General features: G+C 41.7%; 1 protein-coding gene across 1 annotated transcript in view; it reads left to right on the top strand.

Annotated features, from left to right (window-relative positions):
* The window catches only part of MOSMO (modulator of smoothened), a 622,815-nt gene extending 609,548 nt beyond the window's left edge, over positions 1-13,267 (top strand). Inside the window, exon 3 of the mRNA XM_044089642.1 lies at positions 11,965-13,267. Within this exon, the coding sequence (XP_043945577.1) occupies positions 11,965-12,149 (185 nt within the window). The 3' untranslated portion in view covers positions 12,150-13,267. The remainder of the gene's footprint in view (positions 1-11,964) is intronic.
* Positions 13,268-20,062: the final 6,795 nt, after the last annotated feature.

Below are 20,062 nucleotides of genomic sequence, written 5' to 3'. Positions count from 1 at the left end.
TATACAGTGTTGCTGGAATTCTACGTCTCATTATTCTGGTCTTATGGCACATTGTTGATAGACCACATACAGTCATGGTCCTTACTGTATGTGGTAACCCTGCAATGTTGTGGAACATTTGCATTGTTCAGTCTTCTGCTATGCCGTAGATGCTATGCATTGTGATAGTTTGCTAATAATTTCAAACTGGTTATATTCTGTGCCAAGAGCTGTGAAAGAACAATTGCATGATATTAGTGGTCAAGAAAGCTGTAGAAATCCTTTTACTTACCTGTGTTCTCTGTTTTTTTCTTTTTTCTTTTTTGTCTTAATCTTTTTGATTTTTGCTTAGTTACACCGTTTGTTACGCTACCCCTAAAAGAGAACGGGGGGGGGGTAAACATAATGAAGACCAAAACAATACAGTGCAGCAGGCATATATTGATGGTGGTGTCTTAGTGTAACAGTCTGATGTGCTTTGGCCTTAAAAGCATTGTGTAGATTTTTGAGTTGTGCTGTTAGTCACATTTACAACTGCACAGAAAGAATGTTTAAGGTAGTGCCAACACAACAGTAGGGTTATTGCAAAGTGAGCTTTTAATAGATGTTTACATGTACATGTTAGATGAGAAAAGAATAAGGAACAGAATCCTTGGGTTTTCATGTTGCCACTAATACATGATCTATCAGGGCCTCTGGAATTACTGTTTAACTACAGCCTCCAAACAGGCTTCATGCCTCATAAATGGAGAACAGCAACAGTCATCCCTCTGCAGAAAGGTGGGCCATCTGGAAACTACAGCCCCATAAGTCTAGCTTGTCTTATATGTAAAGCCATGGAAAGAATTATCATGGAAATGGTCACTAGAGATATAGTAAACCATTAGACACTGGATCCAACCCAGTTTGGTTTTGTCAAGGCAGATCATGCCTACTCAACCTGGTGTACTTCTTTAAGAAGGTAAACAAAGCAATGGATGAAGGGAAAATAGTTTACACTGCCTACCTTGACCTAGACAAGGCATTTGACACAATACCCCACATAGGCATTGTTGACAAACTCAGGAGGTTAGGTGCGAACATGTATGTCATCCGGTGGATAGCCAACTGGCTCACAGGCAAGACTCAGGAAGTTAGAATTGGGGAGTCCACCACCACAAAGAGGCTGATCACAAGTGGAGTCCCTTAGGTATCAGTCCTAGGACCACTCCTTTTTGGCATTTACTTCTCTGAAGTCAAGGCTAATGTTAGTGGTCTCTGGCTGACTAAATTTGCAGATGATTGCAAATTAAGAGCTGTCATTGAATCTCATAAGATGATTGCAAATTAGGAGCAGTCATTGAATCCCACACCGGCACAAATGTTCTCCAAGAGGGGCTGACATAAACAACCAACTGGTGTCAGAGCCATGGACTAAAACTAAATGCCAATAAATGCATAATAGTATTCTTTGGGAAGTCATCCACCCCTGCTAACTGTTGTATTGACAACACGCCCCTTTGAGTTGACCCAATAGTCAAGGACTTAGGGGCACACCCAGATAGTAATCTAACCTTTGACCATCATGTGTCTACAGTAGTGAGGAAATCATTCTATGTTGCACAACTCATAAACAAAGGTATGGCGTCTAAGTTCAGGGAAGTCATTGTCCCACTGTATTCGGCATTCATCAGACCTATCATTGAGTACAATGCCTCCTTTGGTTTGTACCTAACCAGGCATGTCCAACAACTGGAACATCCACAGAGGTTCCTCACTAAAAGAATATGGGCATAAGTAAAATGTCCAACTCAAATCCATATCCATGTATTACATCTCCTACAGGCTTTTAAGGGGATATCTATGCCTGGCGTATTGTCAGACCCCACTCTGATGGACCTCCTGCATATCCACAAAACAAACACCACCAGAATTACCCATTCTAAAGACTTAAACCTCGCTTGTGATATAAATAGGACCTGCTGAAGAGAGGTATGTATCCCAGAGAATAATCCATCTGTGGAACAGGCTCCCCATCCATGTGAAGCAGAGATGTTCTTCATGTTTCACTGTTGCAGTCATTACATTTGGGTAATCTGCTAGCAGGTTGCCCTTAGTCGACCAGAATTCCAAAGTCTTGGGTCCTGCGTCAGTTGCGATCTTCTCTTACATGACGTCAGGTCGTCAGGGGTATAAAACATGCAGCCGACGCCATTTTCTTTAGTCTTTCTTGCCGCGCGGTGCCCGAAGCAGAAGCATTTCGCAAGTGCCGATCGGCCAACTACTGAAATATTCGAGTTTGAGTTTCAGAACCGAAGTCTTCACTAAAGCTAAGTACCCCGCTGGGGAAACTTTTTTCTTGCTTTTTACCTATGTCAGAAAAAGTTAATAATTGTATTACTTGTGGGAAGCAAATACCTCATAAGGATTTCCATTTATACTGGATTACTTGCCTAGGCCCTGATCACAACGTACCTGGCTGTCGGTTTTGTGCTAGATTTAACCAACGCACTATTAAGAGTCCGTATATTTTTGCATCAAAGTATTTTGGAAACAGATTTAACTACCCAGAAATGTCGTCAGATAACAATCCGACTACCGGAGTACATAAAAAATGCAAAGAAAAGGACAGAGAAAGGCAGTTGAGATCCAAAACCGACAACAAAGCTTCTCCTAAGCCAGTCGCCGGTTCACCCGGTACTCAGTGAAGCGCTTTCTCAGCCCCTGATACCCGCTACCTTCGAGTCGCAGGCCTCTACCGACACCCATGTAAAGTCCGGCATGCCGCAAGATACTCAAGGTATTAGACCGATGGATGTATCTCCCTCGGATGGGTCCGGAGCCGCTGAGCAGGCACCGGGTTCTGAGGGTGTATTCAGACCTCAACATTTGTATATCAAACCGACGACAGCTGCAAAACCAAAGACAAAAACAACTTCTAAAACTAAAAAACCAACGCATGAGCCACGTGCACAGGCCTCTATGCCTAAAAAACAGATGATCAAAATGGCTGAAGACCTTATTACCTTGATCAGGGGTACCCATCCCCCTCCAGATAAGAGGCCTAGGCAAGACACTGATTATGAATCTTCAGATCAGGTTTCTATTTCTTCTGATTCCTCTTCTGATCAGGAATTATCTATTCCTCCCTATGAGGATTCTGATGCTGAGGAGTCCATTCCATCTGCATCTCCTCCTAAGGATTATTCATTTGGAGAAACCTTGCATACTTTCAGGGAGCATTTTCACTGGAAGAGTCAAGACTTCTCAGAATCAAAAAAGAGGCTCAGGGATTTCCTTCTTCTGCCTCAGCACAAGCCTTTAGCCATTCCCCGTTTTAGACATTGTGGATGTGTTTTCGGAGTCAAGCTTGACCCCTGACTCCTTACCTCCAGCTCCCAGTAAGCCTGACGGATATTACAGGGTCCCTGACTCACATAAATTTTTATTTAGAAACCCTGCTGCTGATCCTGAAACTATTTCACAGGGTCCAAAGGGAGTTAAGGCCTCAAAAATCCTACCCCCTCTGACAGAGATTCAAGGGCACTGGATAGATGGGAAAAAAAAGGTTTATACATCTGCAACCTTGGCAATCAGGGCCTTAAACTGTCAATTTCATATGCTTAAGTACCAACAACATGTTATGGGATTGCTGAAACAGAAAATGATGATTTCAGAATGTGCAGAAAATAAAGAATTGCAAAAATTATTACATGCAGCTGAACAAGTTGGAAAGCATACTTTGCAATGTGGTTTTGATTCTTTAGAGGCCCCCTGCAGGGCCGCAGTTACTGGATCTGTGATTAGGAGGCATGCCTGGTTAAAGGGACAACATTTGCCTGATCATGTTAAAGCTAAATTGCTAGATGCACCTGTACAGCATGATTCTGTTTGGTATTAAGGCAGAGGAGGTATTAAAGAAAATGGAAGACAAAGCTAAGTCTATGCAAACTGTTAAAGACTTCTTACAAGTGCAGCCACCAAGATTCAGTAGACACTGGCCTACAAAAAATTGGTCCTTTCCTGTGTCAGACCGAGCTTAAAGGTGCAAATCCAGCCGCCCTAAGGGTTCCAGATACCAGGCGCAAGATTCATACAGGTCAAAGCAATGGGGCACTTCCACCTCCAAATCTGGAGGAGATGAAGTGCAAACCTACAGAAAGCAATCCCAATGACTTCCCTCTGCTTACACCAAGCACTTATCTTTTGGCAGCACCCATAGGGGAAAAATTAGCACTTTTTGCTCAAAATCAGCAGTTAATAACCCAGGACAAGTGGGTACTAAACATCGTATCACAGGGATACAGATTCCATTTCCACACTCTGCCAATGGCAAAAAGTTGGCCAGATCTGCCAAAGAATCAATGGGCAGAGGGGAGGTTACATCCCTCATGGATATGGGGGCCATTCAGACAATACCAGAACAGGAAAAACGACAAGGTTTTTACTCAAGACTGTTCTTGGTACCCAGAAAGGACAAGGCCTGGCAGCCAATACTGGATTTATCGATTTTGAACACTTACCTGGACGTTCCAAAATTCAAAATGCTGACTTTGCAGCAGCTTCTGCCCATGCTGGGCAAGAATGCTTGGCTGGTGACTTTAGACCTAAAAGAGGCATACCTTCATGTCCCAATAAGACAATCGTGCAGAAGATACCTCAGATTCAAGGCTGGCTTAATGCATTACCAATTCTCTGCACTGCTCTTTGGCTTATCTACTGCACCCAGGGTCTTTACAAAGTGCCTGGCACCAGTAATTGCATTTTGCAGACAAAGTAGTATACAAATATATCCTTACTTGTACGACTGTCTCATTCAAGCAGAGAACAAGGACACTCTTCTTCGACACCTGGCTTTTGTGAAAAGGCTTCTAACATGCCTAGGGTACACAATAAATGAAAAGAAACCACAGCTGGTATCCTCTCAAAAGATAACATTCCTGGGTGCAAGCTTGGATACAACTGCCCAGATGGCTTACCTCACGCCAGACAAGCAAAGGCAACTGACTGCTTACTTCAAACTGATGGCAACAAAAACCCAGTCTTCTGCAAGGCAAATTCTGCAGGCTCTGGGCTTCATGGCATCCTGCATCCTACTAATTCCATATGCAAGACTGTATATGAGGAAACTTCATTGGTATCTAAAATGTTTATGGAGTCAGCATTCACACAGTCTGGAAACAATGATTCCTCTCATTCCCTGCCTGCAACAGGAGTTTCTATGGTGGGCAAAGGCATGTCACCAAAACATGGGACTGCCCTTCACTCTACCCCCTGCCAGCCAAACCTTAACAGACGCATCAGATTATGCCTGGGGGGCCCACATGGCAGGAAGATGCATTCAGGGCTTATGGACACCAAAACAAATGCATCTACATATCAACCAGAAAGAGATGCTATCTGTTCAAAATGCCCTAATAGCCTTCAAGGACTTACTTCATCCAGGACAATTACTGATAAAGACGGACAACACCACAGTCATGTGGTATGTAAACAAGCAAGGGGGCACACACTCATACCCCATTTGCAGATTAGACATGGCACTGTGGGACACAGCTTTGACCTACCAAATACATCTTCAAGCTCAATTCCTGCCAGGAAAACAAAACACTCTGGCAGACGATTTAAGCAGAAACCTTATGGATCCTCACGAGTGGAAACTAAATCCACAAGTCTTCAGCATGATAACAGAGAAATGGGGGAGCCCAGACATAGATCTATTTGCCTCTCCACAGAATTATCAGTTGAAAAGATTATGCACAAGGACTTATAACAGACGAGCATGGAAAGTGGACGCCCTATCCTTCAGTTGGAAAAACCTATCAGTTTACACCTTTCCTCCTCTGCCTCTTCTTCCCAAGGTCCTCCTAAAAGTCAGACAAGAGAAGCCAAAGATATTAATTGCCCCGGACTGGCCACGCCAATACTAGTACCCAGTCCTAAGGAACTTGGCTCAATACCCAGCTTGGACCTTGCCTCAAAGACCACAACTACTGTCCCAGCAAAACAATCAGATCCTGCACAATCAATTACAGACTCTGAACCTGGCAGCATGGCTAATCATGTAGTCATACAAACAACACCTCTCAGTAAAGCTGTGAGGGATGTCATTTTGGGAGCCAGGAGGCCTAGTACTAGAAAATCTTATGCTGACAAATGGAAGAGATTCTGTGCTTGGAATCAAGCACAAGGAACTTATACAGCAGAACCAAATATTCCTTGGATATTACAATACTTAACTGAGATGCTTGACAAAGGCCTATCTTTTTCGTCAGTCAAAGTCCATGCCTCTGCCATTTTGGCTCATTACAATACAGAGCCACCAATCTTTTCTCATCCTTTATTAAAGCAGCATCTTAGAGGAGCCAAAAATTTAAGGCCTACTAGAAGATCACCAATACCTGCATTGGACCTCAATTATGTGTTGGAAAAGCTCACCCTGCCTCCATTTGAACCAGCTGCTACCGCTGATCTAAAGTTCTTATCATGGAAAACAGCTCTACTACTAACAATTACTTCAGCAAGAAGAGTTTCAGAGCTACAGGCCCTCATGGCTGTAGAGCCTTTTATCATATTTTACCCAGACAGGGTGTCTCTGAGGAGAAATCCTACTTTTATGCCTAAGGTGGTTTCCAGTGTGGCTCTTAACCAAACAATTAATCTGCCAACTTTTTATCCAAATCCGCAGAACAAGGGGGAGAGAATAGTGCATTCCTTGGACGTACAGAAACCACTAAGATTCTACTTGAGCAGGACAAAAGCTCTAAGAAAAACTGAGCAATTACTAGTGTCATATGCTGCAGGATCAGAAGGAAAGGCTATTTCAAAGATGACAATTTCAAAGTGGATAAGCCACTGCATCCGGTTCTGCTACTTACACCATGGTAAACCTGTGCCCAAGGGCATTAGGTCTCATTCCACCAGAGCTGCAGCTACTTCAGCAGCCTTTCTCAGAGGAGTACCAACCAAAGACATTCTAGAGGCTGCTACTTGGAGTTCTGTTCACACCTTTACAAAGCATTACCATTTGCCTCTCTACTCTTAAGTCCAGGGCAGGCTTTGCCACTGCAGTGCTGCAGGGCCTTATAGCCGCACCTAATGCTGTTTAGCTCCAGCCTCCCAACCATAGCTTTGGGATTCTACCCAAATGTAATGACTGCAACAATGAAACACAAAGAACATAGTATGGTTGTGTACACTTACCATAAATGTAGATGTTCGAGTGTATTCACTGTTGCAGTCCAGGTTACCCTCCCGCCATCCCCCTGTCATTCTGAAGTTTATCTTTCCTTCTCTATCTTCTACAACCTATGTGGTGTATTTGCTTAAAGATGAAGGTAAAGTTTATATTGATGCATGTGTGTGTGTGTGTGTGTTGTGTGTGTGTGTGTATATATATATATATATATATATATATATATATATATATATATATATATATAAAATTTTGCTACCTTTTTGGAGGCACCTGACATCGGGGGCAAGAAAAACTAAAGAAAATGGCGTCGGCTGCATGTTTTATACCCCTGACGTCATGGAAGAAAAGACCGCAACTGACGTAGGACCCAAGACTTTGGAATTCAGGCCAACTGAGGACAACCTGCCAGCAGATTACCCAAATGTAATGACTGCAACAGTGAATACACTCTAACATCTACATTTATGGTAAGTGTACACAACTGTACTTTCCTCCCTAACCCAATTCAAGTGCAACTTGGACAATTGGATGGGGAACAGGAAATTCATCCCTGGTATGCCACCTATGTCTCTAATGTACACAGGCAGCCTGTAAATGCTTCATCTCCCAAGCCCCTGCTTGTAAATGTTTCATCTTTCAAACGCCAACTTACACTTATCAAAGGTACCAGAACTTGTCAGAGGTTTGGGATGCATGGCTAGTCTTAAAAAGGCCTTTGTGTTCGTTAGCCTAGTAAACACTTATAAACCTATGAATAAGAGACAATCAGGAAATAAGTCTTATCACTTTTGTGTTAGGTGGGGTAATCTGAGTCCTGCACTGTCCTGGAGAAACAAGTAATACTTGAAGAAGCTGATGTGGGATAATGCAGTGGAGTGATACAAACAATACACTGATTGCTTAAGCTAACTAAACATTAGGACTAAATCTGTTCTCCTCTCTGTAGATCTGTAGGAATTATTTGTAAGATGTGTTGCCACTAGCACAGCTGTGTAGCTTTGTGTTTGTTCCTTTCAGTGTTTTGTTCATTGACTTGTCTGCTTGTCTGAAATAGACCTAGCCGTGCTTAAATTTGTAGCACCTGCTGCACTTTCCCATTTCAATTTAGTGCACAATATTCAGTATGCACTCAAGTCACCAACCTAACAAGGTACTGTAAGCAGTTCTGTTGGTGTACAACCCAGGAAGTCCAAGTTCACCGTTCCGGTGCCTGCTGAACTTGTCATTGGAAAAGAGGAGAATGGAAGAGATCCAGCCTTCTCACCTTTCGTTGTGCCCAGAGACATTCTCTACTACCCACCGTCCATGGTTGAAGTCACTAGTGAAGGCTTAGAGGTAGCTTGGGGGTGCTGTATGCAAGGGAGTGGGGTGTAGTTTCCTATGACATTGGACAGAGGGTTGAATGTACATTGTGGAGACCCATTGCATGCGTTTGCACTGGTAGAGGTTGCTACAAAATACTATTTGCTGCTGCATGGACAATTGTTGCTACAAAATACTATCCACTGCTACATGGACGATTGTTTCTGCTTCCCTGTTTTCCCTTCCCTCCCTTTGTCTTCTCTTGCCCTGAGAAAATAATGGGTTCTTCAGCAAAACTGTGTTTATCAGCAAAGGATAAAGCCAAAAAAAGGTTGTAAAAATACAAACTCTTGAAAAGCTGCCTTACTTTTTGTATCCATTACTGAATATTTTTAACGTTATAGTTGAGAACGAGATTAAAAATGTTGTATAGAAAAATATAGGACTAGAGTAACACTAATTCACATTATAATTATTTATTTATTTGACATTTGTTTACCGGGGTGGTCCAAGTGGCTCTACAGAGACCATTTTCAGTGGAGGCCCAGGGAGAAAAGCTCCACATACACTGCAATACGAATACATTATATTCCAAAAAAACTATACAAATGACATGAGGAAATAAGTTGTTAGAACGTAAGCTAGGTTACAAGATATACTACACATCTGGACAATTCTTGAGAGTTGTATCATTATAGACAATTTTAGTCATTCTAACATATATGTAGCCTATGAGCAGATGGTGTACAAAAGTAAGTAGTATGTTGGTAGTACAATGTATGACATCGGTTGTTGTAGTACATGAAAAATAAAATGTTTTAATTCCTATTGAACCCTGAACCTCTTCTGATCAAGTGTGTCCGGCTGTGGATACTGTATCATGTGAAGATGTTTATCATAAGGGTCGCTGCTGCAGTATCTTGTGTAACACGTAGTAATTATGCCACATATGGATGTTAAGTCATTTGGTCTGACTTCCAGAGCTTTCAGATATGTCTACCATATGGCCACCTTCTTGTCTTGTGTGTATAAACCTGAGCTGGACTTGAGAGTCACCATCAATATCTTAAGTTCATTTTTTGCATCATGGGCAATGAACTTTTCTCGCTGGTGGCAACCAGGTGACCTCTAGCACTGTACATGAACCAAAAAGCCGGTATAGTGCATGTAAAACCAATAAAGCAAAACAAAAATAGCACTTAGAAGGGAGCAATGGATGGAAAAAATGCCTCTATTATATCCACACACCAGTATTAAGCGCTTTCATCCCTAACAGTTGGGACTTCATCAGAATACAAACAAGCACCATAAACAACCAGTTTGAATAACCCTCCAAGACCCCTAATAGGTTAATGACTTAACCAATAATAAGTAAAAGCACTGGTTCAAAAACAAATGTTAATAAATATTAAAAAATAAGTATTTCCGGTTTCTTAAATGCATCAAATTTCTTGAAATGCAGAAAGCAATATACCATACAGTAAAATATTCTCGAAAAGAACAAGAAAGTATATATATGAGTGTTAAAAAATGTTGCAAGAATATATAAAAATGTTTGCCTATAATCTTTCAGCTCTTTCCAGTAAAACAGGGGAAATACTACATCATTTAAACCTGGCGGGAACATGGCAGCTAAACGTAGTTGCCACTGTTTCTCCTTTTTCCTCAGATAATTTTTTCAGTTACCCCCTCTCTGATCAACTCTAATGTTTTCCAAAATGCCAAAAGTAAACTTGATAAACCCCTCACACACAAGGGAATGCTTGTATAAAGCATTATTCTCCCTCTTGTTGTTAATATCGTGTGTTCGTATATCCTAGTCCTAAGTGCTCATTCTGTTTTTCCCCACATAGAAACAGTCGCACTTTTCACACAGAGCTAGGTATACCACTTGTTTAGTACCACAATTCCCATGCAAAATTAATTTTGGTCCTCATACTGTTTTCCAGTATAACTTGCTTTTGTTTACCAATATATTGGCACTGTTACAGCAACCACATGGTTTAGTACCTCTCCCTTGGTCCTCATGGAGGGTTATTTAAACTGGTTGTTTATGGTGCTTGTTTGTATTCTGATGAAGTCCCAACTGTTAGGGAGGAAAGCGCTTAATACTGGTGTGTGAATATAATAAAGGCGTTTTTTTTCCATCCATTGCTCCCTTCTCAGTGCGATTTTTGTTTTGACCTCTAGCACCATCATAAATACCCAGACTGGGAATTTTTTTTTTTTGTGTAGGATTTTATTTGCATGTTAGGATAAAGTAAGCACAATCAAAAAAGAAAGTTATTTTGGATATCTTTCCAACTCCCATGACATCTCTGGAGAAGGTCGCTAACAAGTGTGCATTTGGTCAGCAGATACCAACTACAGGACTTTTATTTTCATGTCTGCTCTGCCGTGGCAAAAATTATAAGGTTTCTGACTATAGAGGTATTGTGTTTCATTTAACTAAAATAGTTTACACTAAAGGTCAGATAATGTAAGGGTTTTCCTAGAAAATAAAAGGCCTGGGGCAGCTGTCCCTTCTTTGGAGTCATCTTTGGAAAGTACAGGCAAATTACCTATACATCAGATAAAGTTGGCAGTAAATTAGTTGATAAAATTTCTGCTGGATGAGGCATTAAGACCTTTGCAGCCCCAACCTGCGAAGGCCTGAAGGTATCAGTCCTGTAGTAGTAGATTGGTCACCACCACCCTAGTCTTCAACATCTTATCTTAATGTAATCTCCAGCTGACGTAGCCCCACTGATGGCCTCTGAAGAGGCAATAGGCATATCTCCATCTTGACAGGCTTCCTTGGAATTAACCTGCTGTGTCACCATTGTGCTTCATTTCCCTGGCCCCTATAGATAGCCAGCCTTTGATTCATGCCCTGAGGGACTGTTCTTCCTCTCTGGCTCTCCCAGCAGTTTTTATCCAAGACCTCTTAGCCCTGGGGGGGGGAAGGGGGGGGGGGGGGTGCCGGGGATGAGGAGATTTTTCTGCTTTTTAAAAAGAAGGCCCAGGAACAGTGAACCTTGCTTGATGCCTCTTTGCTGGTCATTTGGCAGACTCTAGTTTTTTGATTACTGACATTTTACCAATAAGCACTTGGAGTGGCAAAGGTTTCATGTTCCTGCTCCTTTGCCAAATGAACTTTTCACCTCTAAGAAGGACATCAACAAAGAAGAAGACCTTAGATGTATTTCCCCTCAATTTTGACAAAGTCGAGGAATACTTGCAGCCATGTAGTGAAGTACATTTTGCCAGATATTAAGTATTTTGTTTGATGTAAATTGTAAAAGCATTTTATTTTCACAGTAGAACATAAAAATTGTGGATAACCATATTTTCATTATACTCCAGTTATTGCCTGTGGGTAGCCAGAATATTTAATCTGATTTGGACATCTTGTAATACGAAGCACACCTCAAAGTACCTCTTTTTCTTAGTGATTTTGTATACACTGGTAAAAGTTCTTTTTGGTTTGTTGTCAGTATTCTAAAACTTTTTTTTTTTTTTTGCAGTGGTTCTATTTTGTATGGCAGCCTTAATATTTCCCATAGGATTTTACATCAATGAAGTTGGTGGACAGCCGTACAAGTTGCCTAACAACACAGTCGTCGGATCTTCTTATGTATTATTTGTCTTATCCATTTTTTTTACGATAGTTGGACTTCTGTTTGCTGGAAAAGTTTGTTTACCTGGCTGACACGAACAAGTCCTGCTTAACTGTTGTAGCAGCATTCCCCTGGAGGGTATTTTGGAACAGTTAAACTATTGTGGAAAAACAGGAATAAAAGGACTTGAATTCACAATGCACTTTGATCAGAGAAATACAGAACTTTTTTCCATAACCAAATATATACATCATGAACACGTTTCTGCACACATTAATGCAGTCAGGTCTGCACTGTGATATGAACTATTAATGTTGCATTGCACCAAGAAGTGTCGTCCTTTGTTACTGTACCTTTTGGCTCAATTTTTTTTTTGAACTTGTAAACTGAAAATGTATTTAAAGAACTCTACTAGTTTAGAAGGTTGCAGGGTATGTCTGAGTGGGGCTGGCCTCACTATTAACCAGATTAGCATGCAACTTCATAGGAACCTTGTTTCAGGATCTACATATACAGATTTGTCTCCAGAATGGATTCTTAAGGCACCGCTTCATAGAAATTGAAACATTGCTGTCTACATTGTTTGTATACCTCCACCCCAGGTACAGGTGCATTTTAAGAAAGTTTTTTTTTTAATAGATCTCCTGAGGCCATTATGTAATGTACATATAAGCTGTAACCTGAAAAGAACTTTGGTTGCTTTGCTAGCAAAACACTGTGGTGTCCTAAACTAGATCTTGATAGAAAAGCCATTTCTCTGAAGGCATCTTGTTTGAGGAGGGTCTTCAGTTTACCTCATTCTTTGTAGCAGTCCTCGCTCTTAACAATTTTAAAGGTACCAGTAAACCCATACCTGTGTAGTTTTAAGTTAAAGAAATTATCTGTATGATAAATTATTTGTATAAGAAAGATCAAGAAATAATGTCCTATTTTTAATGTTCAGCTCAGCATTTGGGATCTAATCCCAAATCTTTTTGCTAGAAACTGCTGTACAACCTTTTTCCAATACTTCATCTGTAGCATTATCACATTTACTGTAATCGTTAGTACAGAGCACGGAAACACTGCACTCCTAAGTACAGAACAAAACAGATAAAGTATTACTATATAGACTAATCAGTCTGAAACTACCGGAGGTAAGCATTACAATGTTATAAACTGGAAAAATTAAATGCATTGTTAATAAAAACACAATGGGTTTAAATCTTAACTTGATGGTGTTTTGGCCAAGCAAAATCTGAAATTGATCTGGAAAACATTTTGTGCACTGTCAAGTTCCATGTGTAAAATCAATCAAGTAACTGAAGTTATGTTTAGTTGTAAATTTGTGTTCACTCTGTAAAGTGTGCATTGCTTATTGCCACAGCAAAAGTTTGCACTTTTTTAAATGGTCACAGTTAAAGTAAGGGTAGTTGCCTTTTTTACTCATATCCTTGAATTGCAGTCTGGGTCCTTGAAATCTGAACTCTTGTCTTGCTGAGTAGTACACTTGAAAGCTTATGTTGGCCTGCATTGGTGCTTTGAGCCAGCATTGAAACTTTAGGTAAATGTTTCAGTGTGGTTAAATACTTGCTGTGTGTTGTCAGTAATATTTTCTTAAGGTGTATGTCAACAGTTTCTTGGATAACTGAAGAGCTGAGCTGTGCCCAGCTGATGGCTTGTTCCAAAATCCCACATTGATTCAAGTGTTGAGAACGATCCTTCATTATTTATTTTAATTGTTCATCTTGATTTTGACAGTTCGTGGGTCCTTTTCTTTGTTTCTTTCAGTTGCTTACAGCATCTGTCATCACTCTTTTGGAATGATTCTGGGCTGAATCAAAATGCTGACTGAATGTTGGCTGACAAATTAGCTTCCTCCATAAGATCTAGCTTCATTCTGTATCTGTGTCCAGTTTGCATTTCCTAGGCAGCGCTGATAAACAGTGAAGGAAAATTATGTACTTTGGAGATGGCAGCACGTTGTAATAGATGTAGTGAAAAATAAGAACCATGATTAAGTATGACGGGGACTGTTATTTGTTAATGCAGATTGTTGCATGGTTCAGCAGTGGTAGTGACACTGCCCATTTTAATGCTTTGATTTTTCAAGGAGTTGCATTTCATGAGTATAGTTCATTGTCTCCCATTCCCCAGTGGTGCATCTTTATTTGATCTGGTTTCTGCCTGTGCATTACTGGAATGTGGAAATATTTCTAGCTGAAAAAACTCTTAATGCTCTCCCACTTATCTTCTGTACTAAAGTGCCTTATGCTGTTACTTGTAGGAATGAAGACACTGGCTTCAGCAGTTGCTGTAAGTTAGAAGTGTGGAATAATGATTTTTTTTGTAAGCAAGCACCCTGAAATACTCCCATCTTGTAGTCCATGTATTTTAGGAATGCATTCTAAAACACTGTATCATTAGGTTAATAAATATTTAAAATATTGCATTTTTCCATGAAACGCACTTTAATCATTCAGAAAAGTGGTGTTCTGCTTGAGACTGGTAAAAAAAAAAAAAAAAAAGTACAGGGCAATGCTGACCTCAGAGCAACACAAAATCTGTTACAGTTAAATTCCTTTTTAGCCCTTGAAGACTCTGGTGACCTATAACACCCTTCCACACCAAGAACTACACAACTTTTGATCCCCTTCCAGACTCATGGAATGAAGCCAGTAGAAAGATCGTCTTTGCTGTGTTTTACTTGATGGGGTGATGGTATTCCATATAGCTAGTTTAAGTCGTAACAGCTAGACTTTCCCTTTCTTTACTTTCTGTAAATATTCTCTAAATTGTGACATCTGCATGGGAGACTAGACGTAATCCTCTTTTGAGAAAGCATCCAGAAAATTGGTAACCCTGTGTCAGATTTGGCAAAGGGTCCACTTCCCACTGTTGCATAGCTTCAGTACATTTTAAGAGCCTGCAGATTAGGTTGACCTCAGCAGTTTCAGAACACTTGACTGCAACTGTTTTCCCAGTAACCTTAGGGGATCTCTGCTTTGATGCAGGAAATGGCAGTGCTTCTAAAGATTCTCATCTTTCATCATTTTCATTTTGTAGAGGCTTTTTTTCCTCTCTCTCTCTTTTTTTTTTTTTTTTTTTTTTAAAGAATTGTGTGCATTCTTCCCCAAAGCTCTGAGGTTAGTTTGTAGGATGTCAAAGATTTGAACTTTTGTGAGGTAAACCTTTATGTCTACCATACCTACTCCACATTATTGCTCTAAAGTTCACCTCAGACTTACTGATGTAAGTGCAAGAAGTGTGTGCAATTATTCCAACTTGCGCATTTCACTGCTGACATCATGATGTCCCAAATGTCCACATTCCACAGCTCCTCCTCGGGGTTATCAGCAACTGAGAATGATCCCCTTCCACCCTGTGAATTGAGATACTGCTACCAGCCAATGCTTTGTCACCCCACTCATATAAAACTTGGTAGTGTATTCTGTCCTGTTGCTGTCTAGCACCTGTGCTTTGAAAAAAAGTGTTTTGACTGCTTTCTGTATGCAGTTGGATTGGCTTTATAGAAACCTTTTATCAGAAGAACATCCAGTGTTGCATGTAAATGTTTTGAGCCTATAACCAGGTACCAGACCCAAGATGCATGTGCATTGCAGAGCCTCCAATTTTATGTATTCTGCAATTCTTATGCTTAATTTATTCCATTTTCTTCTTGAGAACATCTGCTGTTGGCATATATGCAGACGTGCCGCACTTGTTTTCATTAATAGGAGTGACATCCCATATTCTGGTTTGTAGCCTTCATTGCCTATAGCTGGTCTTTAATGTGATCCTAGCGAAGCACCAACCAGAGGTCCATATGACATAGGAAGTCCTCCCATGTCACTGTTGCAGTATTCTTTACCTAAGGGATCTCCTGACAAAGATAGACCAACGTCAGGGCAATATACCAAAACCTTCAGCTCATATATTGGTGCTGTATTTCACATGTCTGCATCCCAAGTACAACTTGGGGCATAAAGGTGGTATATGGATACAGATACTCAGAACTTCTTTGCAGCCATTCCAAATGCTATTATCAAACATTCGTCTGAATGCCGTTCTGCTATGCTGGTTACCTAGCTATGTTTTCGGATAAGTGTCCCATTGGGGTTTCTGCTCTCCCTTTTCTTATTGTTGTTGCTGGGTTCATGTCATCCAGAAAGGGAAAATGTCAGTGTGGAAAGCAAATTCCCCATAAAGACTGTCATTACCAGTGTCTTTGTTTGTGGGTGCACCCCATGATCATATGCAGTGTTCTGTCTGCCAGGTGTTTGTGCCTAAGATCTTATGTAGTCTTCTCTTCTCTTTGTCCATATACCTGGAGAACCAGCATCTTAAGTTGTTGGCTCAGCGTGCTGTGGCAGAATCCTCCCATCCTGAGGGCCAGATGTCTGCCAAGAAGAAGGCCAAGAAGGTTATGTCTGATCTGGCTGCTGTCTAGGCTCTCCCACACATCTGTCTCAAGGCTAGTGAAAGCCCAGAGGACTGTCCGGTGCTTGCTTCAAAATCTTCTGCCACAACCCCATCAGATGCCGGCTTCTTGCATGTTCTCTCGGAGGCTTTTCAAATGTATGTGCCTAATGTTGAGGTTGACTTAAGCTGATTATATCTAAAGGACGGAGGGGGATTCCTCAGGTCTTAGTGAGGGTGGAGTGTCCTTCAACTGTTATAGAATCTCTTCAGGGGTCTGACTCTCCAACAGTGTTTCAAGCAGACATCCAGCAGAAAAAGAAACAAAAGACAAAGCATATTTCCCCAGTTGTGAGGGATCCCCAACGTGAAAAGCAGGATTTCACTCTGGGTTTATTTAATACTTTGGGCTTGAAGTCACCTCAAGGGGTTTTTGTTCCTGCTCCTCCCTGATCTTCCACTCCACTCAAGAGGCCTAGAGAGTTAGATTCCTTGGTTGAGGATCTGGACTTGGAAAAAAACCCTGGCTTATTCTCCCCAAATCCTTTCCCATTGGACTACGATTCAGAATAGGAGGATTCCTTAAGTCCAGACTCCCCTTTGGAAAAGCTCTCCTTTGGGGATACCATTACCTGTATGATGGACTATTTCAAGCGGGATTGTTCTCAAGCCTCTGATATTCAAAAAAAGGTATTACAAGCTCCTTCAGATGGAGCCTTCCAAACTACCCGCTGTTCCTCCTGTTCTGGCTGCCCTTTTGGATGCCTTTGTGGCAGCTTCTGTAGCCCCTGACTCTCAGCCTCCTGCACCTAAGAAGCCAAATAGGTTCTATAAAGTGCCTGAGGAGCAAATTTCTTTATAAGTGTCCTACTGACCCTTCTGTAGTGTCATTCTCTTCTGACAAGCCATCCAAGTTTTTGCCCTCCACCAAGCTGTTGCCTTCTGATAAAGATAGGGTCATAGAAAGGTTGGGAAAGAAAGTTTGCACTGCTGCCACTTTGTTCTTAAGGCCGTTGACTACCCAGACTCATGACTAGGTTTGTTTTGTCTCTCTCTTTTCTCAGGTGGTTTCTGATCTTCCTTACTTTGAGTGGAAGACTTTGGCCCTTTCCCTGATATGCTCCACTTCTCAAATTGTCCGCCATTCAGTCAGATGCAGCTATGATACAACTAATGGCCTCTTCCAGGGTAGCTGCCTTTGGTTCAGTTATAAAGCGTTATTCTTGACTTTGTCTTCAGGCTTTGTTTGATGACATTAAGGCCAAATGTTTGGATGTTTCTTGGATAACAAAAGTCTCTCTGGATCTGCTGCTGAGCTTTTCAAATCCCTCCAGGACAAGGGCAAAGCCTTGCAGGAGCTCTCCTAGTCTACCCTTGTTTGTAAGCAATCTCACCCTCCTCCCAAGGTCAAGAAGAGTTGTAGGTGTGTGCCTCCTGCTAAGTCTCCTGGGACTTCTGCTTCCCAGAAGACCTTTTCTGCACAAGCATAAATATGTTTGATGGTTTGTTTCCTCCTTCCCTTGGCCAGGTTTCCTTGACCCTCCATCTTTCACGGTCTCTTCCAAATTCACCAGTCACTTCAGATCCTTGGGTCCTGTCCATTGTACATGAGGGATATTTCATGGTTTGGAAGTCCCTTCTTCCCTTTTCCGGCATTCCTCAACCTCCTGAGGAACATCTCTCTCATTCCCAGATGTTCTTCACTCTGTTTTAGCTCCGGGCACCATTCAAGCTATGCCTCCCTCACAGGTTGGAAGGAATTTTATTCTAGGATGTTTTTGGACCCACGAAAGGAGAGCACATAAAGTCCAATTCTATATGTCTCCCTGCTGATCACCTTTCTGAAGATTACTTCCTTTTTAATAGGCTCATAGAATGAGTAGGAGGCTAGCTGCCTGGGCCATTTTAAGCCTAGCCAGTATCCCCTCTATAGGTAAAAACCAAACCCTCCACCTTGTATTTTCAGGGCAAACATCCTAACCATTATACCAACCCCAACCCTTTGTTTCCTCCTCTTCTTCCGCAGTCCTTTCGGGTATCTCTCCATTCACCCTCTTTTCAGTTTCTCTGTCTCTTCCTTGCATTTTCCGTTCTGTGCTTTGCCCTTTGGCCTCTCTACTGCCCTAAGAGTAATCACCAAATGCCTCACTCCTGTCATTGATTTTTGCAGAATTTGAGGTATTCAAAATTTTCCCTATCTTGACAATATGCTTATTCAGGCTCCTTCCCCCAGCAGTCTGCTTCAGTAACTCGAGTTTACTACTCGACTATTACACAGTCTGGGATTCAACATAAACCTCCAGAAATCAGTTATGACACTTTCCCAGGATCATATTTTCATTGGTTGTAGACCGTTCCCATGTTGGCATCTCTGCTTGCCGTCAAGGCTCCATCTCTGATAAAATTTTTTCCGTCCCTTCTTATAAGTTCATAGGTGTGTACTAGGCTAATGGCCCTGGAGCCTTTACAAGCCTAGCCCATAGGATTACCCTGGCATTGTGCAACCCGACCATAGTTCCCAGTGCCTCTGTCGAGTATTGTCACTGGAGTGATCCCCAGGGTGAATTTTCTGTTTCCCATCCACTCATCAAAATTTCTCTTGAAGAGGGCCAGTGAGATGCTCTGACATATATGGGGGAGTCTGTTCCATAGCATGGGCAGTCTCTGAATTATGAACTTGTTCCTCCAGCAAGTTCTGTTGATTGTGGTAATGAGGTTGAGGTGTGGAGCGTGAGGTGCGGAGGGATTGGGATTTCTTTAGCTGTAGCATTTCTAACAGAGCTGGGTCAGACATGGCTTTGTAAGAAAAGTAAAGATTGCCTCTAAGTAGGCGATATGAGACCGAGAATAGTTGGAGCTTTTTGAGTCTGTCCATAAAGGACAAGTGTTTAAGGCCTAGGATCCTCTTTGTGAGGTACTTCTGCAGCCTCTCCAGTTGTTGCAGCTGTCTAGTGAGGTACATGCTAAATGGGGCTTTGTACTCTATGATTGGCCTAATGAGGGAAGAGTAGAGGGAGACAATTACCCCTTTCTTCCTGGATGCAAAACCCTTAGTAATGAGATTCTTCCTGGATGCAAAACCCTTAGTAATGAGATGTGCCACATAGAAGGACTTTCTGACCACAGTGGCAATGTGGTGGTCGAAGAGAGGTTGCTGTCAACCTGTGTTCCCAGATCTCTTAAAACGTCTTCTGTGTTCAGTGGACTACCATTGATGTGGTAATTAATGGGAACTGGGTTTTTCCCAAAAGGGATGACACACTTTTTTGCATTGAGCTTAAGGCCATGGTTCTGACGCCAGTCGTTGGTCTCAGGCCTTTCTGTAGGATGTCAACATCACTTGGGGAGTTAATAATAGCTCCCAATTTGCAATCGTCTGTGAACTTTGTCAGCCAGTGCCCCTTCATGTTGGCCAGGACTTAAGAGAAGTATATACCAAACAGGAGAGAACCCAGGACTGAACCCTGTGTGACTCCACTCGTGACTGGTCAGCAGTCTGACTTGGAGTCCGCTTCTTTCACACTGTGAGTTCTATCTGTGAGCCAGTTTGCAACCCACCTAGTGATATAGGGGTTGATGCCTAGCTTACTGAGTTTTTCTATGATTC

Source organism: Protopterus annectens, chromosome 12.part0, assembly GCF_019279795.1.
Source record: "Protopterus annectens isolate FY-2018-M chromosome 12.part0, PAN1.0, whole genome shotgun sequence".
Lineage (NCBI taxonomy): Eukaryota > Metazoa > Chordata > Ceratodontiformes > Protopteridae > Protopterus > Protopterus annectens.
This window is presented reverse-complemented; position numbering and strand designations above follow the sequence as displayed.